The sequence below is a fragment of the Aulonocara sp. 'chitande type north' Nkhata Bay genome, linkage group LG17 (genome assembly GCF_057382095.1).
Source record: "Aulonocara sp. 'chitande type north' Nkhata Bay isolate Kocher_YH1m ecotype deep benthic linkage group LG17, A_spYH_male_GT1.1, whole genome shotgun sequence".
Taxonomy (NCBI): domain Eukaryota; kingdom Metazoa; phylum Chordata; class Actinopteri; order Cichliformes; family Cichlidae; genus Aulonocara; species Aulonocara sp. 'chitande type north' Nkhata Bay.
In genome coordinates, this window is record NC_141360.1 from 15386506 (window position 1) to 15413957 (window position 27452).

Below are 27452 nucleotides of genomic sequence, written 5' to 3' on the forward strand. Positions count from 1 at the left end.
GTCCACTGTGAACAACTTGTTGAACAAATGCGGTGGCTTACAACACCAGCTGTCTGCCACCTACAGTGCAGTTTTGAGATCCCTTCCCTTAACCCCCACTCACTTCTCTTTTTTTTCAGACAACGTATTTCTCCAACTTCAAACAGGTGTACACTGCTGGCTACGCTACCTCCCTCATCTCTCTTATATCAGCTATTTTTGTCTTCACTGTCTTCAGGTAATGCTGGAGGTCTCATTGAAAAATATTAGACTCTTTTAGACTAAATGACTCTGAAATAAAATAGTATATGAACATTTATCCAAACAGATTAATTGAAGGTTCTTTTTTCTTCTACTCTTTAGGAAATTTCACTGCACCAGGAACTACATCCACATGAACTTGTTCTTCTCATTCATCCTGAGAGCGAGTGCTGTCTTTATCAAAGACGCTATCCTTTTTTCTGATGAAAACATGGACCACTGCTTTATGTCTACAGTGAGTATGTCATCTTCCATGCCCATCAAAGGCACTATATTTACTTAAGAAAACTGGCAGTAGGATTAAGGATAGTATGGTTATCTAAAAATAAACTAAAATTCAGCGTGACAAAACTATTTTACTTAAGTGAAAAACACATTAAAAACTAGGTTACAGAAAAAAACCCTCACTGAAATTATATTATGTGGTTACAAAATGAGCTAAAGTGGGAGATTGACTTAGTTTTTAGGGTTTGGAGGCATTGATGCATGTTGTTAATGATATAGATATTCCATTCTCATTAAACATATAGCTCATAGACTCCAGTTCCCCCACGACAGAGATAGATGGGGGGATATGTGGATGTGTCTATGTGTCAGTGTGTCAGCTGTTTTCAAAAGGTCTCATTTGTATTGAAGCATCAATACAGAACATTGTAAGATTGACCATTTAAAATACTTATTTTAAATATTTTAAATAGTAAAACTAATACAGAAACTTAAAAACTAAAAAAAAATGTTTACATTTTTTTAATTATAAACTAGCTGAAACATAGCTTAACTAAAAGTAAAACCTGAGGATTGGGGTCATTACTCAAAACAAGTAATGCACTACAGCTTACACTTCACTTTTTAAAAGATTTTGTTTCTTTTGCTTATCTAGTGAAGGGTTACAAGGGTGCTCTCAAACTATGACTCTGTCCTGTCATAGTTTGAGAGGGAGGTACAACAGGCAGGTATGCAGACATCCATTCTGGGTTACATTCACCAGTCACCAGTTAGATGAGAAAACTGCAGTCCCCAGAGAGAATCCACAGAGGCACAAGGAGAAATATGCAGTCTCCACATAAAAGCGCACCACCTTGCTGGCCTTCACAGGGAAGGTTACTCCTTGTGGAAAATAATAAATTACACAACTTATTATATTTTTTATTTTGTTACTTGGCAACAGTGCCTGTGTAAATAGCAAACTAACAATAAAAATATGATATGTACACATATCATCCACTATTTCGGGACTGACCTCACTGACTGCTCTTTATGGTCCCCCTCTGATCCACTCTTGCAATAAGGAAGAACTAATGAGCATAATATCACTCCTCAGTTTTTAGAGTGCTTGGTCCCTTTTGTACTTCTGCAGCATGAATTAAACTCAATAAAAAATATAGCTTGGAACATTTTTTTCTATCCACCCAAGATGCAGATAATTAAATGATACTTAATTGTCAGTGTGGTACTTCAATTCAATTCAATTCAATTTTATATATATAGCACCAAATTACAACAACAGTCACCTCAAGGTGCTTTATATTATAAGGTATACCCTGCAGCAATACATAGAGAGAAACCCAACAATCATATGACCCCCTATGAGCAAGAGGGGCAGCTATCTGCTGCGACCAGTTGGTGTCAGAGAAGGAAGACAGAATAACAGACATGCTGTGGAAGAGAGCCAGAGATTAATAGTAAGTATGATTCAATGCAGAGAGGTCTATTAACACATAGTGAGTGAGAAAGGTGACTGAAGAAGAAATACTCAATGCATCACAGGAGTCCCCCAGCAGCCTAGAACTATTGCAGCATAACTAAGGGAGGATTCAGGGTCACCTGATCCAGCCCTAACTATGTGCATAATCAAAAAGGAAAGTTTTAAACCTGATCTTAAAAGCAGAGATTGTGTCTGTCTCCCGAATCCAACCTGGAAGCTGGTTCCACAGAAGAGGGGCCTGAAAACTGAAGGCTCTCCCTCCCATTCTACCTTTAAATACTCTAGGAAATTCTGGGTTTCTTGGACAAGTGCTCCAATTTCTACTTAAGAATATAGTTGGGGGGGAAAGGCAGTGGTCCTTTCAAAATAGCCCTTTATTTTGCCAGCACCACAATTACAATGACTTCCAAAATGTGCAACACAAGAAGTATCCATGTTTTAAAGCTATAATCAGAACTTGTCAAGTAATCTTGGAAAAAGTAACTAAACTTGGTCAATTATTTCTTCAGACTTTACATGTCAAACCTTCTCAGAAGAAACAAGACATGTTGGCAATTTAACAATGTATTAAACAAACAGGGGTCTCAGTAGCATGTGGAAGAACAATACACAGAATCAGCCTGGCACCACATCTTCATGCTGGCCACAATCTGGACACACTAAAGCAGTGGGATGGTATCGCATTCTTCAATCAGCACTTGTCACAGGTCAGCCAAATAAACAGGCTTTCCAGTGGTATGAGATTTATACCCGTTGCAACAATAAAGAAATAATAAACCAAATGCAAATTTCCTTACTTTGCATGCTGCTAATAATCCTAATTTAATAGTTTTTTAATTTAATCTAACTGCACAGGTTAGATTATTGTTTCTATCCAGCCATATTCTTTTTACAATTACTAGGTAAATCTGTTGCAGGAAAAAAGGGAGATAAAATATCCATGTTTCAACTGCAAGGTTTCTTTAAACTGTAGCAATGAGTTTGGTTAGCTGTGTTTGGTTTTCTTGATATCGTCTCTGATGAGGTTAATAACTTAATATAAGAGCAGCAAGGAGCAAGACTGAAATGCTGGGAATGGCTGAGCAAAGAGCCGGTGAGAGCATAAATGTGTTTCCCTTTGTGTTTTTCTCCTGATGAGGCTGTCTGGAGTGCTGGTAAGTGTGCCTCTTGTGTCGGTATGAGGGACCAGCACCAGAACATCAGCATGACTCGTAGAAAGGCTTTGAGGCACAATGAATAGGTAATATGAAGGGAAAAAAAGCCTACTCATGACATCAACAAAAACACGGTTTAAAGAAAAATACAGTGGGCAAGGCTAGATATGGATAAGAAGATGGTTCTAGAACAGGATTCACAGTGAAATCTATCAATCAGTAATACATTATGTATTAATTACGAACTGTCCAGATGTATCAAATATCATGTACAAAAGGTTAGCAGCTAACTAGTGAAGAAAATAGAAGAAAATTACAGAAACAGGCAATGGAGAGCAAAACTAGAGCTAAAACACCTTGAATAGTTGGCATCCCTTCTGGTGGGAACTATCTAACTGAGGGTTACTCTTCAAAAACGTACAGGGAATTAGGCAACAGATTGCTAACAAGTCTAATTTAATATGCTATATGCATATAACATGCTTTTTAGCTTTCATAGTGTGAAGTAGGAAGTGGGCTCACCCAAGTATCCCAAAATTTTGTCCAACACCCGAAAGGTGACAATGACAGAGTAGCGAAAACTACAAGTAATGTTTGAAATACAGTGGGGCAAAAAAGTATTTAGTCAGCCACTGATTGTGCAAGTTCCCCCACTTAAAATGATGACAGAGGTCAGTAATTTGCACCAGAGGTACACTTCAACTGTGAGAGACAGAATGTGAAAAAAAAATCCATGAATTCACATGGTAGGATTTGTAAAGAATTTATTCATAAATTAGGGTGGAAAATAAGTATTTGGTCACCTCAAACAAGGAAAATCTCTGGCTCTCACAGACCTGTAACGTCTTCTGTAAGAAGCTTTTCTGTCCCCCACTCGTTACCTGTATGAATGGCACCTGTTTGAACTCATCATCTGTATAAAAGACACCTGTCCACAGCCTCAAATAGTCAGACTCCAAACTCCGCCATGGCCAAGACCAAAGAGCTTTCGAAGGACACCAGGAAAAGTATTGTAGACCTGCACCAGACTGGGAAGAGTGAATCTACAATAGGCAAGCAGCTTGGTGTGAAAAAATCAACTGTGGGAGCAATCATCAGAAAATGGAAGACATACAAGACCACTGATAATCTGCCTCGATCTGGGGCTCCACGCAAGATCTCATCCCGTGGGGTCAAAATGATCATGAGAACGGTGAGCAAAGATCCCAGAACCACACGGGGGGACCTGGTGAATGACCTGCAGAGAGCTGGGACCAAAGTAACAAAGGTCACCATCAGTAACACACTACAACGGCAGGGAATCAAATCCCGCAGTGCCAGACGTGTTCCGCTGCTGAAGCCAGTGCATGTCCAGGCCCGTCTGAAGTTTGCCAGAGAGCACATGGATGATACAGCAGAGGATTGGGAGAATGTCATGTGGTCAGATGAAACCAAAGTAGAACTTTTTGGTATAAACTCAACTCGTTGTGTTTGGAGGAAGAAGAATACTGAGTTGCATCCCAAGAACACCATACCTACTGTGAAGCATGGGGGTGGAAACATCATGCTATGGGGCTGTTTTTCTGCCAAGGGGACAGGACGACTGATCCGTGTTAAGGACAGAATGAATGGGGCCATGTATCGTGAGATTTTGAGCCAAAACCTCCTTCCATCAGTGAGAACTTTGAAGATGAAACGAGGCTGGGTCTTCCAACATGACAATGATCCAAAACACACCGCCCGGGCAACAAAGGAGTGGCTCCGTAAGAAGCATTTGAAAGTCCTGGAGTGGCCTAGCCAGTCTCCAGACCTCAACCCCATAGAAAATCTGTGGCGGGAGTTGAAAGTCCGTGTTGCTCGGCGACAGCCCCAAAACATCACTGCTCTCGAGAAGATCTGCATGGAGGAATGGGCCAAAATACCAGCTACTGTGTGTGCAAACCTGGTAAAGACCTATAGTAAACGTTTGACCTCTGTTATTGCCAACAAAGGTTATGTTACAAAGTATTGAGTTGTATTTTTGTTATTGACCAAATACTTATTTTCCACCCTGATTTACGAATAAATTCTTTACAAATCCTACCATGTGAATTCATGGATTTTTTTTTCACATTCTGTCTCTCACGGTTGAAGTGTACCTCTGGTGCAAATTACTGACCTCTGTCATCATTTTAAGTGGGGGAACTTGCACAATCGGTGGCTGACTAAATACTTTTTTGCCCCACTGTATTACTGTTTCTGTTGCACAAATTAATCTTTTAAGATGTTTATAGGCAAGAAGGTAGATGTGTATCAAATATCTGTTCGATTTATCAAGACATGGTGTAAAAGTGCTCCAGTGTTTTCAGATAAGTCCCTTCCTGCTGGTCTAACAGCTAACTTGCTCCACCAGCTGTCAACTGACCAGAAGGTCAAGGCTCACTATACCCAACGAGAACGCTTATTTCAGGGACATCGTTTTAAGAACCCTCTGTGGCTTTCACCAATCAGTGGAAGTGAAAAGAAAGAAAGAATTCACAAAGCTTCATAACCAGATTATTTAACAAATTTTAAGGATTACATAAGCACATAGGCTTTATGGAGTGTGATTTCTGCAACACTCAAAAGCCAACAACTCTGTGATGCATTGAGTGTTTCATCCCAGATGCCATGCTCCCCAAACACCATTTTGGCTGCCAGCTGTTTCAGAGTTCTGACATTTAGCGCACAGCAACAGAAAAAGACAAGAATATCAAAATTATTCTGAGATATAGACAGTGTACCAGTTTTGCTGGAGTTAAGGGAATCTAAATCCAATAACGTTTAGTTAAACAGTAACAGGCTTGAATATTATTTACAAGCAAAATAAATATCCCAAAGTCCTCATCTTAAGACTCAAGTATAAAATAAAGTCCCTTAAGACAAAGGCAATTTATTGGTAATATAATTTATAAACTTCAATTAGCCATTAAAAGCCCGTTTCCATTTTGGAATAGCAAAAGAGCATTTACAAGAGAGTGACACGATGAATGAATTAAAATCTGTGGGAGAATTCGTCAACACCAAAAATGATGGTAGAAGTAGAACTTCGAGGTCAAAGTCAGCATGCTTTTTAAGTCGGTTCTTTTAGATTTGACAAAAGATTTTATGCATGCAGTGTGTTTTAGTGACCATTCAAATTCAATCAGATATACCATCTTAAAATGAGCAACATGACAATACATAATGTAGATGCTGCAGGTGGATTCAGATTCAGGTGAATAGTCTTTTGTGATTAGTTAATGAAACTGAAATCCCAGCTACATATGGGGGTCCCCGCTATGATGTCACTCACTTGTTGCTAAAGTCCTGTTGTTTATATATTAATGACAGTTGATGATTTATCCTTCTTTTTGATTCAAGTGGTAGCTCTGGAATGCAGCTCCATTGCTATCTCCTCTTCGTTGTAAACAACCTGCAGATTTATACAATACTCTGGCATTGCTCCCCTTCCTCAATCAGGAGGTCTAATCCCTGTTGCTCATTCATCTGCTTGTTAATAAGGAAGTTAAACCGGTCTACTACTTGAGTCCTCTCACTCTTTTAATGGCACATGTTATACTTAGTAGGACTCAGAAATTAGTGACTGACACCATAAAGCCACCAGGAAAGTGTTTACTGAAGAAGCTAAAGGCCATTATCTTCTATACATCTTGACTTCTTTTTGCAACCGCCACCTACTGTTTATTAAAGAGGTGCAGGTTTAAGGTGAAATATGACCGTCTTGTTTGACTACCATTATAATAAACTATATTTGAACCATTCCAGAAATATTATAGTGTTAGTAAGAGGAGGATGAGACTGATCATTAATTATAATGAGTATAAATAAATACAATGCAAAACCCATGACTTCAAGCACATGTGAAGGGAAATGGATGTTTCCCTGTAACACTAAAGTCTTATGTTTTTTATAATTCTGAACATCACTGTGGCTCATAAATTGATGTTTTTTATTGTTGCTGTCCCTGTAGATAAATGAGCCCTTCAGATGAATCTGATGTTCACGAATCTTTTTGTTTTTTTGTCCCACAGACATCCTGTAAATCAGCCGTGGCCTTCTTCCAGTTCAGTATCCTGGCTAACTACTTCTGGCTCCTGGTGGAGGGCATGTACCTGCAGACACTGCTCACTCTCACATTTGTCTTCCAGAAGAAATACTTCTGGTGGTACATACTTATTGGCTGGGGTGGGTACCTCACTTGTCATCATCCCTGTCTATCATATGTCCCTGTTTCCTTTCATTTGATTTCCTGTTTTTCCTCTTGCTCCACTTTAGTTCTTTTCCTAATGATCAGGTCACTCTGTTTGTGCCTCCCAGGTCTCCCGACAGTAATCATAACAGCTTGGATTCTAACTCGAAACTTCTACGACAACAGGGGGTGAGCAACGGCTGCAGGAAATCAAGACAATGTCAAATTAGAGAAAATTTAAATAACAAAAATGATAGTAACACATACTCACTCAAATAACTTTAGACTAAACATAAAATGTTAACAAAAATAACATATTTTGTGATCTAGTCTTTGTGGCAAAAAAAAGGCTTTTTGATAATATATTCATTTGTACAGTAATTCACACCCACAGTGCTGTACAAAACTCTCGAGGATGACTCATTTCTTTATTTTTTGCAATGAAAGCAGGAAATAGTTGGAGAAAGTTATTGGAACATGTTTGAATACAAGTGAAAACACAGTATACAAGGAAAAATTAACAAGTTTGTACAATTCTAATGAACTTGAAAGTGAATATTTGCTATGACTTTGTTCTTTAGCATTGAAACCTCTTTGGCAAGTGTTCTTGTAATTTTTTTTGACTTCAGGATTAGTTTTCCGGGCTTCTTTGAGAACACTCCAAAGTTCTTCTTCGGAAATTGACTGCTTTTGCATTCTCTGTCACCTAAATTAGAGCGTCCACCATGTTTTACAAATGACTGTAGATACTCCCCTGACCTCCTCTTTATGGAAATATGATGATTCATCACTACACTAATATTGACAGTTTCAGTGCAGTCCTTGTGCCATTGTGCATACCTGTCTTTTCTCCTGGTTCTGTTCCTTAAGAATGGCTACCAACATTCAACTGAGACCATTTCTGGTGAATCTTCAGTTAACAGCAGATGGCTCAACTGAAGGGGCTGATGCTTTTCTCACATCCTGTGTCAGGCTAGTAACAAATTATCTAAAGGGGAAGCTTATCTAAGGTTTAATTCAATTCAGTTTTATTTATATAGCACCAAGTCACAACACCAGTTGACTAAATGTACTTTATATTGCAAGGTAAAAACCCTACAACGATACAGAGAAAACCCAACAATCAGATGACACAAGCAAACACTTTGTGACAGTAGGAAGGAAAAACTCCCTCCTAACATTATTGAATCTCTGCTAAAACCAGGCTCAGGGAGGGAGAGCCATCTGCAGCAATAGGTTGGGTTGAGGAGGTTAAAACGGGACAAAAGACACACTGTGGATAGTGTAAAAAAGCAAATAGGGTGTCTGTCTCTCCATTTGTAATATAACATTGATTTTTGCAAAGTTGTCTGTTATATGTAAACACAACACTAGTTCTTCCCATAAATTATGTGTATTTTTATACCTGTATGATTCATGTTAGTAGGAAGTGGCTTAACAAACAAAAAAAAATATTTTGAAGATGGCCAGGACTGCAGTCAATACCACCTTCACAAATGACATTATTATAAGAAAATCTGGTTCCTTGGAAGCAAACTATGAAGAAATGTGGAGTGGCTCAAGATATTTGCACAGTACTAAAAATGTATTAGCTTATTACTATTGGTTTTAAGCTTAATATATATTGTTGATTGTTCAAAGATACTATAAACAGCCTTGTAAGCCAGTGGTAACACACATTTCTGCCTGTTGTGTGTCTCAGGTGCTGGGATGACACAGATGTGGCCTTTATCTGGTGGATCATAAAAGCTCCAATAACGGCATCACTACTGGTGAGTACAGTAAAAGTGGGAGCCATTGCTGGATTATCAGAGTCCTCAATCTTGGCACAGTCCTGCATTTTGACTCTGTGGCTGCTATTGCAGACACTTATCTTGTCTTCACACTAGGAGCGACAATAACAAGTCAGGGAGAGTTGAGTCATATTCTACCTGGTCAATGCACAGAAGGTCAACAGAAATGACTAAATCAGAATCTCTCTGGTTTTCCTGCTATTGTGTTATGTTTGTTTCATTAAGACTATTATTACAGCTCTCATATCCCTCCTGACTCTAGAATTTATTATATTATATGTTCATATTATAACTTTTTCTCTCTGCAGTGTTATAAAGTGCCTTTACACTGTGGTACTTGTTTCAGTTTATTGCATCATATGTTGGTGTGTGTATATGTGTGTTTACAGTGGGGGTACAAATTCTCAATTCTTACTCATATAATTTGCCCTTGACTTGCCACTGAAGGGAATCACGTCTAGATTCCAAACCTCTCCTTGCACATGCGCAGTCACTAAAATCTTACTTGATTATTTTTCGACTTCTTTAAGGGCATCTGCTCGTGCAGTGGCTTTTTTGGTCTCTCTTTTACCGTTTCCAGCATTGCTATTTTTAGATCGCTCCATGAAAGTCAAATTCAAACCACTCATACATGTATTTTGCAATTTTACCAATGACCTTAAACTCAGTAAGTGTCAACTTCCTCACAAAAATGGATTTTGGCCATCATAATTGGTGATAAACAGTAAATCTTGATCCAGAAACCAAACAGTTGTCAATGAAAGACTCTACAGCAGGGGTCCCCAATTCCAGTCCACGAGGGCCGGTATCCCTGCAGGTTTTAGGTGTGTCCTTGATCCATCACAGCTGATTTAAATGGCTAAATGACCTCCTCAACATGTCTTGAAGTTCTCCAGAGGCCTGGTAATGAACTAATCATGTGATTCAGGTGTGTTGACCCAGGGTTAGATCTAAAACCTGCAGGGACACCGGTCCTCGTGGACTGGGATTGGGGACCCCTGCTCTACAGTGTCCAAAGGTGGTGCATCTGGGATATTCAGCAGAAATGTTTCATTATTTGGTTGCTCTTGTGTGAATGGGAAACAGCTGGAGCTGAGACTGGTGAGTGGCAGCTTGGTGTCTGCAGTGGGGCTGGCTGTCTGGAGCAGCAGTTGAGGGTATGTAAGGGATGAGACTGAATTGAACTCTGGTGAATAAGGCCGGATGGGATTAATTGACTACAATTGTCTTTCCATCTGGGTCATGGAGATACACATGCTTGAAACTGTTCGAGACTGCAGCATTTTAGGACAGCTGGAAATGATTCCTACTAGCTGACAAACCCACTGAGAGAGGCTGGTCCATAGATTTTTAAACTGGGGAGGAAATCCTAAAGATCCTCATATCTCCCCAGAGATCTTCTGGGTCCATGTTTAGTGCCAATGTTTTGTCATAAATTTCAACGTTTTTGACTAAAATGCAGACATATGAAGACAGGCAAACAAGCCTTTACTTTAGCTGAGAAGCAACAAATTCACTGGGAGAATAAACAAAATCCAGAACTGGCAAGAAATATGCAGGAGAGAATAACAGACACTGACAGAAAGGACCAATAAGAAGACAGCGCTATGTATACACAGAAGGACAATCAGGGAAAGGGGATACAGCTGGGAAAAACAGGTGCAGACAATCAAGACAACCAGACAGCAGGGAATGTAACAGTAAATGCAAACCACTACAGACAAGTACAGCTACCAAAATAAAACAGGAAGAGAGAATGATAGCTAAATGAGGAAATCCTGACACATGAATGAACTAAATCTAGGGGCATTTATATGAGTGTAAAACAGAATAACTTGAACTAAACACTTAAAACAGAAAATACTAAGGAATAATACATCCATGTAGAGACGGGTGGATGAAGCGCTGTGAAACTTTGAGGCTTCTTCCTGATTGTACTGAAAAAACAGGCAAAGCTTCAAAGTCTCAAAGGCAGATACTACTAGTATCTGTCTACATCTAGTGCTCATGTGCAATTATAACAGCCACAAATTTCCAAATGATTCACACAATTCAGTGATTCCAGTTCCAAAACAAAAGAGATAAATTAAATCTTAAGAATCAGAATACTTTATTAATCCATAGGGAAATTGTGTGGGTTACAGTTGCTCCAAGACAGTAACAGTAACAGACTAAACTATTTAAACAATACAATATGTTACAGATTTTGCAAATTTAAGAAATAGCACCAATATATAAAAATCACTCAATTATAAATATCAAGGATTAACAGGGGTGGTTATAAATAGATATCAAGAATATTGACAAGAATATTACAGAGTAGAAAAGAGCATATGCAAAAAGGGTGTAACTATTGCTGTGTTTACAGTGTATTCGATGGAGGAGTTCTGCAGGGAGACGGCCAGGAATGATTTCCTGCGTCGTTCAGCAGCGTCTTCCTTCTAAGAATTATTGACCACACATGAAAGTGCTACAACATTTTGAAATGTCAAGTTGCTAATAAAATGTTTAACACTGGAACCACGATGGAGTCATTTGAACCCGTAGGAATTAATGCAACACCACTTTTCCAGGATGCTGGGTTGACTAGCAAAACTTACTGTTCAGAGACATTTTGACATAAAGACTCACAAGATTTTTTTTTAAATATATATATATATAAGAGGTTGTAATTAGATAAAAGATTAATAATTAGGCTACTGCAGGCCTGAATGGGTAGTACAAAAACATGATTTCCTGCATTTAACTGTTGTAAATTACTTATTTATTACTTATCAAACCCGTCAAACATCCTCTCATGAATGATATCGAGTCATTTTGAGGTGAAAGAGCATTCCTCTCACAGGGTAGAAGCTGCAATCAATTTAGGCAAAGTCAGTTTTTTAATATTCTTTGTTTATCCAGGTATAATTCAATTAAATTCAATAAAACTTTATTGATCCTGAAGGTTGACCCCGAAGGAAATTGGGTTAAGGCTGCCAACCTTTGCCAGCGCCGACTTACCCTTCTGACCATACATACATTACACAAACATCACATGGGGAAGACAGGTCAGAGAGGTATAACAATGGAAAATGCACCACATGAGGAAAGATAAGCAGAAAAAAAAATAACTCCCCTCAGACTGAGCTCCAACAGGGAGATCAGTTTGAGAACAGAAAAAAACACCTCTGCACATAGCACATGAAAAAAACTCTAAATACGCCAAAGAAACACATGACAAGCAACAGGGGTGGGTAAAAGGTGAAAGACAGCCGACTTAGACAGTACATCCGGGCCTGCACCCTTTGCGCTGGTCTCCATGATCCACCATCAGCATCGGAAGGGAATAAGCGTCGAAGGCGTTTGGAAAGGGAGGGGGGATGAGTGTGTGCATATCAGTGTATATGTATGTGTGTGTGTGTCCAGAGTTCAGCTGAGACAGTGTCCTTCGCCCTGCCAGGCTAAGTAAACAGTCTTTCAGCCAACCCAGGTGGCCTTGCATGGAATGGGAAGGAACAGTCTAAACACAGTCGTTATCAGGGTGTTTTTTGTTCGGCTCCAGCCTTGCAACTGCAGCTGGCGCAGAGAGGGTATCCACATGAAGTGATGGTGCTTTTTACTTTAGTGCGAACAACTCATATGAATTTCAAAGCTGTTCTAACAGTCCAACACTGGTCTCTCAATCTCCTGTTGGAGAGCCTTGAGCTTTCTATGATGTTATCCAAACTTACGTTCCGTGATGTTGTCATTCTTTTTGCTCAAAGAGCAGGTTCTGAGAACTCACGACCGCAGTGCACTTCCCCAAGATGTGATCGAATTTGCGCTCAAAGGTGTTATTCGAGCTAGTCCCTCAAGATGTAATCCAGTAAATGCTTAATGGAATTAAAAATGTCTTTTTCAAAAGAAATCTGTCCTCAAAGGCAGCAGAAATTACAATAATTATGCCACTGTGAAGTGGCTTAAAGGGACTAGATTGATTATAATGTAGCTCGCACAATAGGTAAAAGGCAGAGTTATGAAGATGCTGGTAAAACAGGTATTTTTTTTACAGGCTAACCCCTTGATAACTTCTGCTGGCTACAGGCATAATAAACATATCAAAGTTTTTAGACATAACAAAGTAAGTATGAGTTGTTAAAACCAATAATCAATCAATAATTGATCTTTTTTAAAATTCAAAAAGAAATTAGATGGAAATAGTCAGGATGATCCCACCTGGCAAATCTAGTGTTTAATGTGTCGTCCTGTTATCAGGCTACTTAAAACATCATTTAACCCTTGTGTGGTGTTCGTATTTTTGTTACTCAGCCAGTGTTCATGGGTCTGGTGGACCCGCTAGAGTTTTGGCTTTCCAAATTAACACTATCAAACAATTTTATGTTAAATTACTCAACAGATGTTTACTTCATCCCAATTACAAGACATATGAACAGCAAACATGGTTAATTTTTTCCCTTTACCTTTGTTAGATCACATTTATGAATTAATGTGCTTCTCGTTTTTCTTTTATATAAAATGTTATAAATAAATCAGTTATAATCAAGTGGAGTGAGTGGAAAGACACAACACATTTACACGTGAAAAAATAATTAATTGTTTAATTTTTCTTTTGAAAAAACTGAACACGGGTCTCACAGACCCAAACACCATACAAGGGTTAAATTGTTATGACAGGTTTGTACTGTGAAGTAAGATGATAAGTATTTCAACATCAGTGTTTTGGAGGTATGATTGAAGGTTTTTGGCAACTTTTAATGCCACAAAAGATCTGTTGCAACACTACAAAGCAGGGAAGGTACACCAAACATTTTGCATTTCCCTAAAACAAATGAAACAATGTTAAAGAGTTGAACCCATCACCTCACTTCCAGTGTTCCACTGTGACGTATGAAGCCTCAAGCATTATCTGTCATATGGTCACAGAGGTTTGATTCAAGCCTCAACACAGTGTTTTGGACCAGTCTGCTTCAACAGAGTGAAACAAGCTTCAGCCTAAGAGCCAAATGTTCCATCTCTAGTTAAATGTTAACAATATTCTGACAGATTACTAATTTGGTGCTTCCCACTTGTTTCATGTAGGTGAACTTCATGATCTTCATCAACGTAATCCGTATTCTGGTCCAGAAGCTTAGGTCTCCTGGTGTTGGTGGCAATGATACCAGTCACTTCAAGTGAGACAGAATAAATGCTGCTGCGTGTGAATGCATAAACAACAAATATAAAGTCACAAGGGATTGTGAATCTGCATGTGTAGAATGTGTCTGTGTTTTGCATGTGTGTGTGCAGGAGGCTGGCGAAGTCCACGCTGCTGCTCATCCCACTGTTCGGGATGCATTACATGGTGTTTGCCTTCCTGCCAGAAAACACAGGGACAGAGGCACGCATCTTCATAGAGCTCGGTGTGGGTTCCTTCCAGGTAGAACCGAAAATACACATCAACATATAAAGGTAAAAAAGAATAAATATGTGTCATGAAAGCATAAGTAATACTTTTGAATACTATTTCTCTACTCTCAAGGGCTTTGTGGTGGCACTGCTCTACTGTTTCTTGAATGGTGAGGTAAGTAAAGTAAATACTAAACAACATTAGGAGATGTAATGCCTCGACTATTTCATAGTCATATATAGTCTGACTGTAGATTTTTCTTTCATTTAAAAGGTTCATAAAACTGCACAGATGTTGCAAATCAAAGATAAAATACACAAAACAGTGCTGCAGTACGGCAACCTTAATTAAATGTAATAATAATAATAATGGATTGGATTTATATAGCGCTTTTCTAGGCACCCAAAATATCACTATTCATTCACTCTCACATTCATACACTGGTGGAGGCAGCTACAGTTGTAGCCACAGCTGCCCTGGGGCAGACTGACAGAAGCGAGGCTGCCATATCGTGCCATCGGCCCCTCTGGCCAACACCAGTAGGCAAGTAGGGTAAAGTGTCTTGCCCAAGGACACAACGACCAGGACAGAGAGCCCAGGGATCGAACCGGCGACCTTCCGGTTACAGATGCGATTCCCAACCCCCTGTGCCACGGTCGTAGAAAGTTTATTAAAGATTCAGTATTCTGAAGTAGGGTTGGTGGAATCAATATCAAGTCAATCCTGAAGGAATCTAGCTTTTAGTGGAATTACCGGCACAATCTCTCTATGTGCTCCATTTTTTGCTTCTTTTTGCCCTTCCCCCCGACAGCCTGTCGCAGTCAATAACTACCACCCCCCAAACCTAGTTCTGCCAGAGTTCAATAAACAAAGATCACTTGGATCACTTGGAAGAATTGAACATTATCATGTTCAATTCTTCCAATCCTATTGAGATAAAGAGATGAATGTATTTGGCCAACAGACTCCGGTGGCCCATCATGGCAGTGACAGGATTTAGGACAGGACCCCTGGGAATCTAGACGCTGGTGGTGGTGAAAATGAAGGTTGATCCTTTAAACTATGCAACATGGAGGCTGATTGGTCCAAAGAAGGCAGGCAAGAAGATGATTGGAGTAGAGTAATGATAACAGTACTGAGTTTGAGTTAGTTAAATTTACCCTTTTAAATTTTTCATATTTATTCCCTATCTTATTCATAGCCTTTTCCTTTTTTTTTTTCTTTAGGTCACGAGCAGTTGTCTAAGCATTTCACTGCATATCGTACTGTGTATGACTGTGTACGTGACAAATAAAATTTGAATTTGAATTTGAATTTGACAGTGTAGAAAAGCAGGGATGTAAAGAACAGAAAAGCAGCCTTACATCAGCGAAAGCAGGAGGAAGACTGATTACAGATTGTTGAATGCACAAGCTTAATTTCTTCCTTTCCAAGTGCCACTCAAGGGATTCTCTGCTGTATTACATAAAATGTCACTATATTACAATTACTGTAAATGTTGTGTTGTATAAATAAAACTGAAGGGAATTGAATAAACTAATAAGATGTCAGGAACCTCACAATCTATAGGCACCTGAACAATGAGAACTATTTAGAGATGCCATTTAATCATCGTGCTTAGAAAAGCACTAATCAGATTAAAGCACCTGAGTAGCAACAAGAAAGACTTGTAGTGTTTTGAAATAATTACTTTTTGTTTTACTATCTCTTACTAGATGAGGCATATTTAACAAAATGTGCATACTGGAAAGGCTAAAATTGGTTTAGTTTAGTTCTCTTTTATATGATAGAGAAAAAAACACTTGGAAAGCTTCATGCAGGTACATTGTGTATTTCCTGCTTCTAAAAACAGTTATTTGGAATGTATGTTTTCCATCTTGATTTCAGGTGCAGGCTGAGCTCAAGAAGAGGTTTTGGAAGTGGCAGACTCAGAGTTACCTGAGCTACAGTAAACGACGGCGCACCCTGTTCACTGAAAGCAGCACAATCACTCAGATATCTGTCCTGGACAAATCTAGCCCAAAAGATAAGCCAGGCTCTGAGACACACGCCCTCACCAATACCGTCACACACAGCAACGTCTCGGCTGTGTGAAAAACAGCCGACAGCACGTAGTTGTCCTTTTCTACACCTGCCTGGTTAGCAGAGACTAAATCACAGAGCCTGATTGTTGAACGTTTAAGGTACCTCCTAATTTGTATGCTACATTTTTTTTTAGAAGTGTGGGACTTGTAGGCTTACCGTACACTAAGTCTAATTTGAGTTCAGCTCATTAATTCATAACATCCTATACATCATTTCACATTAAACCTTTCTCCATGATGAGACTAGATATCATGTTGGCAGAACAAGAGGTCATTTGTTTTTTGTTTTTTTCAGATTTTGTTTTTATGCTCCGGGGCCCCTCCTCCACATCTTACTCACAACCACCAAATTTTTTTCTTGCCTTGTTTATCACAAAACCATGTCTTGAACTGCTCAGTTTTGTGGGTGACTGTTTTAGTATTTAGCTTTCATTCTCATTATTTTCTTCCAACCTGCTCTTAAAAGGAAATGGGCAAAAATAAATAAATACATATGTATTCATTGTTGTCTCAAGCAGGCACCAGACAGACAGTTTTAAATGTATAATTACAGGCGAATCAATTTTAAACCTTTCTAAAATTCTGAAAATTGTATCACTCCTTTTTGCTTAGTTGTTAGTGGTTGTCCAGTATTGATAAATCTATTTATTGATTAGAAAACATGAATTAAACTGATCCTGTTACGCTCATTTCTAGCTCCATAATTTTATATTTGGAGAATACTAGAATAGCTTTGCATGACAGTTCAAAACAATCCTTATTGTTTTATACTGGGCTTTAGTGCTGTCCATCCACTGTTTGAAACAAGCTCCTTCCTCCTTTTATCTGATTGGTTCTCCCCTAACAGCAGATGATCATATTTGGGAGATCTCCTCTCACTTATGTTGTAGATTACTTCTGCAGCCAGTGACCTCGTTGTGACCATTCAACACTGTAACAGTTTAGTATATGAAAAAAAGGAAAAGCAGAATAAAATAAAATAAAATAAAACAGATATACAGAGCATACGTAGTTTTTAAAACAGGTTAGTGAGAGACAGAAAAGAAGATGAAAACAGGGTAAGGATGAAACGACCATGTACTTTTTACTAAATATTCTTCTGTTTGCTAATTCTAAGGTGAGCACAGCTCATGAATGAGTTTTCTTTCTCAGTCTCCAGACTTTACCAAAGCCCTGTACATACAATAGTTAGTTTTTAAATCACTGCTGAAGTAAACAATAACACATGTTAATTAGACTAGATAGTTATAAACTATATATAAATGCTGGACATAGCTTTGGGGTATAAAAGTGATGCCTTACATTTGGGATTTTTCACGGCCAGTAGGGGGCAACTCCTCTGGTTGCAAAAAGTCTTGAGAGAATGACGCTTAATTCAATTCAATTCAATTCAGTTTTATTTATCACCTAAGGTGGTTAATATATTTTAATGTAGACTTTACAATAATAAATAAATTAGCTCCCTCTTGGGGCACTTTATGCACTGACTCGGTAGTTTCAGCTCACAATGATTAAAATAGAAAGTTAATTTTGTTCAAGTTTGTCATTGTCAGCGTCAGAAAAAAGACTTATTCTGGAAGCGGCTTGTCAGTCACTGGTATCCTTGATTTCATTTCTGAGCTAGGTCGTCAGTGAAACATCAAGATGGCAACAGTAAAATTGCTCAACTTGAAGCTTAATAGGACTTCAGTAACCAGTGGGTGTTGTTGTGGTGGCTGTGTACATGTCTTATATACAGTCTCTGGTGATGACAGATTAAGTAAGAGACACAAAGGATTTCTGTATTGAAGTACAGCCTGAAATTATTTTAAAAAGTGATTTTATTTATTATGTTTAAATACAATAAGCCAGCATGCAACTACCGAACACTGCTGTTCCCCAATGTTCCCTAATGTTCCCATCACAATCGTACAAGGATACATAAATTCAAATTTTATTAAGACTTAAAACACTGGCCACTTTCTCAGAAGACATTAGGCAGCTGTTCAGATTTTTCATTTTGATTTAAACTATCCAACAATAATCATCACATTGAAATTTAGATGCAACTTAGTAACCAGACTAGCAAGCTAACACTGATAGTAGCTGATTACAGAGCTCTGGCTAATGTTAGAGTCTTTTTTCTTGGCAGTAAAAAACACTTGCTCCCTCAGCAGCTTCACGTTCCCAATTTAGTCATAGCCAGTTATATTTGCTGTTACACATGACATGCGGTGCTGCTTGTAAAAATGAAAACTCTGGGGAAATGTTCACAAAAGACACTACTCTAGTTGCAGACACTTTTGACACCTCTAGACCTGAGGCTAGTTTTTCATGTACTAAATACAAATAAAGAGTTCCTTGCCCACAGATCAGAAGAGGACCTAAACATGTGTTCCCTAAAAATTCATGGAAGCAGATTTTGTAGGGGTACAATTTCTCAGTCTCAAAATTATTAAAAAAAAATAATTTTTTGAATATAAAATAGATCCTCAATCAGATGATTTTTTGTTGTTTTTTGGTTTTTTTGGTACCTTCAACTTAAATTATGTCTGTGATTAAACGGGATGTAAAAGAAAAGTCTAAAAGGTCCCACATACATGTTCACTGTGGCATTTAAGAGCTCTAGTGAACAGTGATTAATGGCATGTTGAATGTTGGGTATTGTATTGTAATCAAGTTTCAGAGAGACAGGCCGATACACATTACACATTGCACAGTGCACTTGTGCACATCTGGAGCACTACACTGTAAAATCTATTTATTGTGAAATTATTGTTTTAATGTCTCTGTGTGAATGTAAATAGACTTCAAATAGAGTTTACATATATTTTATGATCTTGCAGTTCGACTTACAGATTTGTACAACCACCACATTAAATGACCTTCTTATCATAGTAAATAAAAGATAGTTAAAATGTTTAAAATTCCCAAGTTGATGTTTATTCAGTTATATTCAGTTTTGTTTATACAGCACCAAAGCACAACCGACGCCTCAAGGCGCTTTATATTGTAAGGTAGACCCTACAATTATACATACAGTGTACATTCAGCATTTTTTGTATCATACTGTACATACATGTAACTTACTTTTATTCTTATATACTGTAATATTACAAAATGTTGAAAATGAAAAAGAAGTGTTTGTGTACATGTTCCTATTTATTAGCATAGGTTCAGATAAGTCTAGTTACTAATTACTAAGCTAATGCTAATGCCAACACTGATCCAGAACCTCTTTCCTCTAATAAAGAATTTTGATTGATAGGCTGCTTTTACCATGTTAACTGAGTACTGATGTGGTATCACTCTGTCTTTTGACACAATAGGAATTACGCATGTATGTAGACTGCATACTGCATACACAGATATGTACATGTGTATACATTTCAAGTGTTGTCCATGAAAGACATATAACCTTAATCAGCTACTTACCAGGATAGTGCCTTTTCTCATGCGGTATAGCTCGATGTTTCCCAGCAGTTCAGCTGGACTGTAGGTTTGCATCCAAACTCTGTGTAATCCAGTAAGACTGTGATACTGTACCACATGCTTTTGGCTTTTGCTGAGCTATGTGATAAATGTGTTGCTCTGTTGAAAATTGTATAATTAGGAAGTTAATTTTTATTGTAATGAGGGAAAAAAAGCTATGTATGTTGTGTGGACCTTGCAGTTTAGATTGTTTTCATTTACATTGTAGGAATTGGACAATGCCCCCCCCATTTTACTTATAAGTGTGATGTGAATGTTTCTCATGCAGGTTCCAGTTTACTACATGTGTGCAAGTTTCTGCTTTGGTCTTTGCTTCTACAGGGAGGAGATACATAAGCATATGGCTGGCTTTTAATCAAGCATAGCATTAGTTCACAAAGTGAAGCTCTGCCGCAGGCCCAGTAGATCAGCTGGACTGAGTGTCAGCTCACATCAGCTGATGGCTCAGCTGATATTCGTTTACACGTCCAACTGATAATGAAGAGCAAATTATTTCAACTGTACTTCATTTCATTTTTTTTTTTTTAAATAGCACCTATTAACCACAATACTCATCTCAGGGGACTATTGTAGTATATCTTATACTTGCTTGCTGCTTAATGTCGTGTAACAAACAGAGTCATACTACTAAATATAAACATGTAGTAAATGTGCAGAAAGAAATATTATTCTTTTGATGACAATGGACCTCCCTGAAATATTATTAAGTATAATTTTGGTGGTGTCTTTGGCCCTAAATACTAATCCTACAGGAAATGTTGGGTAATGTATAAAAAACTCCATAAAAGAGGGCTGGTGCCACCCTCTGACCCCTCTGGATGTTGCCCTGATTAAATCCTAGAGTGCTCAGTTGTTATATGAACAGCAGTCTTTTAAAAAATAATAATAGTATTTCAAAGATTTACATCTTTGAAATACAAAACAGCATTAACAAACAACATTGAAACAACAAGTTAAAAACATTTATTGTTGATATTTACATGATGTACAAAAAAACCCTTCTAATGTGCACCCCCCCCCCCCCCCCAAAAAAAAAAAGAGAGATCAAATAAAAAGGAGCTGATGAGCAGACAGGAGCAGACTCATAGCAGAGATCTTGAAGTTAATTTTACATTCAGCAATCTGAATCTATGATGAGCCCCATAGCAATCAGTACAATAAAACAATTGAAGAGACAGCATATGTCAAAAAAGAAATTCATTAGAAATCAACTTTGTTGTCATGCTATACAAAAAAAACAACCCAGCAGTTTTTATGGCACTGTACCTTTCCTCATGTTTGTGAACATTAACATTCAAAGGAAAAGTATTTAATGGGTCATGATGGGACTTAAACTACAATCTGATAAAGCATTCACAGTTGAAACCCAATATCTGTGTTCTAGCTTATTAATTGCTTCACCCACTCGTCGGAGGGATTTAAAACAAGGACACAGCTCAGATTCCTTTAATGGCATGGAAGCACGACCCTCCCCTGTGATTACGTCTGCTGGTCAAATGAGATCAAAACGTTTTAAAGCGCATGCATCAGCCGATTAGAGTACAGAGGCATTACAGGAGGCTTTATACTTTTAGCAAACACAATCACCATTTACTAAAAGTAAAAATATGAAAACAATCACAGCGCAGTTTTTGAATGACAGCTATTTACTTTGAACCACAAAAACTTTTTGCAAGGTACACTAGCAGCTTGTTTCTGTCTTGCACATTTACACTGCAGTTTATTTAGTCACAAAGGTTGATTACACACCTTTCAAACACTTTAACTAACTACTTCATTGTCAAAAACAACAGGTTCCTATAGTAACAGCAACATCTTTGTTTGACATCAACATAGTACTGGCAATATAAGGCTCTAACTTTAATTTTAACATTAAAGGAAATCATAAATATATGGTTTAAAACTGGACTGGTGAGATTGTCAAAATGTTTGTGATGAGCTCAACTGAAGACCCCAAGTGAACCAGAGCAGAGGTGGTGATTGACCAGCCCTTTCCCTGTATGACCCCCCTATGGCTGCTGTTGCATCTGCACTGGTATTGTTTTAGCTCAGACTAAATGCATACATAGCAGATTAGCAGGACAACACAGTTTCTGGTCAGCCCTTCTTTTCTCTCTTTGCTTTTGACTCATCTGAACTCCCAGAAAATGTGAATATTTGCAGGTCCAAAGACGCCTTAAGTTTAGGGGGGAAAATGACACTCTTACAGTTACAAATAGTATCTATGTGAATTTATTGGCTACATTTTAATATCATGTAGAGAATTTCTATGTTTATTAAGAGAACCACTGCCTGTAGTTGTAACCTCTTAACATTAACAAGACTACGCATGAATATATATAACCTAGATGTCTACTTTTTTTTAGTCATACTTTCAAATGAGCCAAAGCATTTAACCTAAACATACATTTGTTTAGGACAATGTTATCTTTACTTTAAAATATCTGTTTAAGTGATTTTAGTCCAAGTCCAAGTTATTATTATTTTTAACTTTTGGGGTTTAATATAAGGCATCTTCTTACCTGTAAATCACCAGAATGATATGCCGATATGGAAAACAGCTCAAACTATGATAACATGCTGAACTGAGGAGATGTGGTTTTCTTTTGTTATCGGTCATAAATAATGTGTGACATACTTAGCAAAAATGCATTATGCTAATCAAAGAATTTAATCAGTTTTTGAGTTTTAAAGGTCGTGTCTGTCTTTCATATTTAATAGATAAGAGTTTATCTCCTGTAATGAAGAAAACTGTCTTATTTTTTGCAAATCCCCCAACAACAAATCAAAAAGAAAAATCATTAACCCCTTTCTTTACTGGCTCATGAGAACTTTTTCTCATATTTCTGCCATTAAGCCAAAAAAAAAAAAAAAAAACAGAAAAAAAAACAACAACCCCAAAACGGCCCACTAAATTAACCATTTATTAGTGTGTAGACGTGATGTTGTGCTGCACTGTACAATGGCCGCTATATTTAGAAGCCATTATACTGTAGCACTGCTTTACTGACAACACTAACTGGTCATGTTCTCTGTGTCTCCTTAAACATGCTTTAAGGACTTTGAAGGCCTCCGGGGTTAAAATTAGTGTGAAGCATTGTAAAAGCACTTTGTAAAACCCTTTACTTTGCAGTTTAGTTTTTCAAAAAGAAAAGACAAATCTCCTTTTATTTGAACTCATCAACAGAAGTCAAAATACTTATTTTGTGCTTAAAGGCACTTTAGGAGACACAAAGTAGAGTCAAACATGGGGTTTTAGAGGATAGCTGAGTCAGACCAAAAGGAAAAATCTGCAGTGACATCAGTTGCAATGCAAACTTGAGCATCGCAAACAGATACGGCCGTGCAAATACTCACTGAAGAGCCGATTCATTTGTCTTTGGAATGAGAAAATTACCATCTTGGTATAAGTAACATCCATCTCAGCGTACTTGTCTTTAAGCAGAATGAGCACATACAGCATCAGTAACAAAGAGCTGTTCCAAGCGAGGAGAAAACCTCATTAATCAAAATAATTCAAACAGATTTTTCAAATGGTCCTCTGTAAGGAGAAAAATACAAAGGTTTTAGCCCGAAAAAGAAGTGCTGTGATGTTTCTCATGGTCTATATCTCCACTTAGACCATTATAGTTTTATACAGTTTCCTCGTGCAATAGGCTGTGGAGGAGATACATGTAGTACATTAGCTCCACAGCAGCCTGATAAACACTAATAACCCTAAGAAAAAGAAAAAACAACATCCAAAAAACACTGAATTCTCACAAACAACCCACGTGGACAATAAATGCAGTTTCATGCAAGCAACTGAACTCATGACATTTCAGTCGTGTGCTCATTTTCATTGACATTTTCTGTACTATCGGCTGTTAAAACTACAGACCTGCTGACTACATCAGTGTCCTCTTCTTAGACTTTCTAGAGATTAAAAAAAAGGCCTGTTTGTGGTCGCATTTGCAAACCTTAGCACTGTGGACACATCTGAAGATCAACATGATACATATTTTTAACTTTAATGGCATATTACACAGAAATATGTCCATATAATAATCTAGTAAATACTGATTGGTGAAAATTTTCTGTGACAGAAGTTGTCTTCAACTACCTTTATATTGTTTTAAATCTGTCACAGCTGAGGCTGCGAATGATAATACTAAGCTTACACACAGTCACTGTTTGTGCATCGCGGGTGCTGCAGTCATTGATAGAAAAAAAGAGGATGGCTTTTTCAGTGTTTTATATGCACCGAAACAGAGGAGACAAAGAGGGATTGTTTTGAATGCGAGTATGATGCCAATGAAACTGGCCAGGTTTGCTTTAGAGTCCCTGATTCAGTCATTAACACTGATAAAGAGGCTGAAAAAGAGAAACTTTCCTCCATGTTCAGGGTATTAAATATACAGCTTCTTTTAAAAGATTACTCCTGGTGTTTAGGGTTAGGGACCCACACCAGAATAAACTGGAGTAGCAGCAGCACTTATCCTTAATTTACATGCTCAGATTGGGGCAGGCTTCACTTCCATGTGACACAAATTATTATTAATATTTATTTATTTTATTATTTTTTCAACCTCATCTTTCACACATCTCCACAGTGTGTAACACAATCGTTTTGTTAAAAAATCCAAAGTCCCAGTTGAGATAAGCGTCGGACACGGAGGACAACAGTTTGTACAAGCTAATAGGAAACTAATCTTCATATTTAAATCCAGCGGCGTGTCCCAGTAAAATATTTACATCAGAGTCACCAGTGTTTACTTTCTTCAGTTAAATCACTTTCCATGGCACAGGCGCTAGGAGATTAATTAAGGAATTAAGTGTAAAGTCATCTAAAATGTATCTTGAGAAAAGTGTGAAACCTGAAGACCAAAGTGTCCTCAGACAGACTGGAATGATCAGTGTGATGGGATACATACTGTATTGTAGAGCTATTTGGTCCCTCTGTGTTGCAAAGCAAATACTGCAACACCAGACAATTCTGAACACCAATACAATATATACAGAGAGAGCCGGCACACATGCCTTTTTAGTGGGGTTCCAGAACGGGAGAGTGAACCTACAGGCTGCACCTGAATGTGTCATTCAATTCACCTGTCATGACCTGTTTGGTCATATTTCATTGGATGTGGACTCAGACAAGTGGCTGTTCTGGGTCGCTGGAGGTGAGTTGGGTTTCCATCATGATTTCATCGGGGTACGGGTTGGGGTAGGGATTGAGGAACGGGTTGGTGAGGCTGGTCATTGGGAGGATTGTAGGTTTGGTGGCATCAGGTCCGGAGGCGGCAGTGTCGTCATCAGACTTGGCGTCCCCAAGAGCGCTGCTCAGGTGGCTGGAGTCTCGGCCTGCAGGCTGGACATGCGGATCTGCGAGCTGCTCTTGCTGAGGATGGACAGCTGCGTCCCCCCGTTCACCCCACTGCTCGCCAACGAAGGATGCCGGTGCTTCAGGTCCACAGCAAAGTACCTGTTCACCGTCCAGCTGCGCCATTTCCTCTTGATCTCCGATTGCACCTTGAGGGATATACTTCACAAGGTCATTATTAATGGACCTCGCTGGAAAGAGACAAGCTCAGTGCCTTCAGGCTCTACATTTCTGAGTGGACTGTAAACAGTCATTTTCTTGTACCAGAAAATGCAGTCTCATGGTTTTACATCTACACACAGTTAAATTAGTCATGCATTCTATTCTAAGAAAGTGCTGAGCTCCAAAAAAAAGTTTCTACTAAAGGGATGAAAATGCGAATGTGCCAGACTCCCTTTACCCCTCGTATTTTTTACAACCTGTTAAACTGAAGAAAGTGTATGTAAGACACACAACATCTTTAAAATTATAAGGGCACGCTGAGACAATGTTTTCTGCTGAGGTCAGTGCTCACTTTCACAATTCATAGCTAGGGAAAAGTCTCTTCATGAACTAATTAATAATGATAAAGTTACAATTAAAAAATATTGTTCAGTACAACATTTTTCTACACTGGGTCATAGTGTTGCTGCCACATTAGCTGTTACACTGTGTTGCTACATTATGTTGTAGACTTCATCTATTTATTCTCCTCTAACACACAGTGTTTACCTGCTGTTGGTTTACCATTATGTCATGTCATTTATTTATCAAACTTTATTATTACTGTCCTTTTTTATTTAATACTTTTTAAAATTTATATGTTCCTTTTTTTATCCTTTATTTATGTAGTTTTCAGAACTGCAAAGTGTTTGTGTAAGAGCATTTTGATTGGCATCAAACTCTAGACAGACCATGGTGTGCTGCAGAAAGGTGACATAATTCATTTAAAAAAATAAGAATATTAATAGTAAAAATGTTTTGACTGTAAATGATGTTTTTTTCACTTCAAATTGAATTCTTTAAATATTGACTTAATTAGGAAATATCTGGTGGAGACCCCAAAAATAAAGTGCATTTCTGTTCAATGCAGAGATTCATAACTCAAACCTCAGATCTCATGTATAAATATTTGGATTGAGAGATTATGTGCTGTTATAAAGTACTTTAATAACACCAATGTGTTGTGGTGATAGCTTGCTATAAAAAAGACTTACCTCTCCATTCAGGAAGCAGTAGAGGACGGCCACCACAAAGCCCTGAAGAAACACAGAAAGTCAGAGCATGAGACAAAGAGACTAACTCATCTAAAGTGAACACGATGCAGTCAAGAATCCTTCTGCTTGACTTTAACCATTAATGTGGCAGTTTCAGCTCAGGATGGATGGCTGAATATGCAGGGTGAATAAGTCACGCTGCAAGATGCTGCCTTCTAGTGGAGGTTTATAAATGTTGCTAGCAAAAATTATGTTCTAAATTTTGACTTTGGATTTGAAAATAAATGTAAAAAAATGTTTAGACCTACTTTGCTCATTTCCAGCTCCAGATTTTAATTCTTTGACACTACTAGATCAGAATTTTGTAACTTAAGACTTCAAATTATTAATTATTATTAATTATCTTACTGGGCCTTGACGCATCCCCTCAGTTCACCCTCTGTGTGAAACAAGTTGTTTTAGCTTCCTTCTCACTTTCTTTAAGTCAAATTTATTCTGACTGGCTGCCACCCATAAAGAAAAAGTTTGAATAGGGGGTGGGCAGAGGTTCTGTGCTAATATTAAGGATGTTGTCTCCCTATAAATACAGATCATAAACAACAACAACAACAGCTATAAAAACAGATCAAAGAGTAGAAAGAAACTGATGCACTGCCACAATATAGACTGAAAGTTTTTTTCTGAAAATAGTTCACACAGGCATTATCCTTGCCTACATTAGGCTATGCAGGAGAAATAATTACCTGGAAGGATCCGAGCCCAAGCTCAAATACCAGACGTTCCCTCTTGCTGACATTCTCAGGAGAGAAGGCGAACACAGTGTAGTGGATCCCGAACAGAGGAATCAGCAGCAGAGTGGAGCGTGCCAACCTCCTGTAAAGCAAACGCATGAA

The 27452-nt window shown here is 38.1% G+C and overlaps 2 protein-coding genes across 5 annotated transcripts in view; one reads left to right on the forward strand and one right to left on the reverse strand.

Annotated features, from left to right (window-relative positions):
- Positions 1-22018, forward strand: part of ghrhrb (growth hormone releasing hormone receptor b) — an 81010-nt gene extending 58992 nt beyond the window's left edge. The window contains exons 5-13 of one of the 2 annotated variants that reach the window (XM_086268036.1): positions 120-217; positions 343-475; positions 7131-7284; positions 7417-7477; positions 8991-9060; positions 14143-14234; positions 14350-14479; positions 14582-14623; positions 16337-22018. In XM_086268036.1, coding sequence (XP_086124162.1) covers positions 120-217; positions 343-475; positions 7131-7284; positions 7417-7477; positions 8991-9060; positions 14143-14234; positions 14350-14479; positions 14582-14623; positions 16337-16543 — 987 coding nt within the window. In that variant the 3' untranslated portion in view covers positions 16544-22018. Of the gene's footprint in view, positions 1-119; positions 218-342; positions 476-7130; positions 7285-7416; positions 7478-8990; positions 9061-14142; positions 14235-14349; positions 14512-14581; positions 14624-16336 lie in introns of both variants that reach the window. The other variant, XM_086268037.1, reaches the window with a different exon arrangement.
- adcyap1r1b (adenylate cyclase activating polypeptide 1b (pituitary) receptor type I) overlaps positions 21007-27452 on the reverse strand; it is a 37192-nt gene continuing 30746 nt past the window's right edge. For 2 of the 3 annotated variants that reach the window (XM_086268033.1, XM_086268034.1), the window contains 3 exons: positions 27303-27432; positions 26560-26601; positions 21007-25525 (listed from right to left, as the gene is read on the reverse strand). In XM_086268033.1, coding sequence (XP_086124159.1) covers positions 25133-25525; positions 26560-26601; positions 27303-27432 — 565 coding nt within the window. In that variant the 3' untranslated portion in view covers positions 21007-25132. The remainder of the gene's footprint in view (positions 25526-26559; positions 26602-27302; positions 27433-27452) is intronic. The other variant, XM_086268035.1, reaches the window with a different exon arrangement.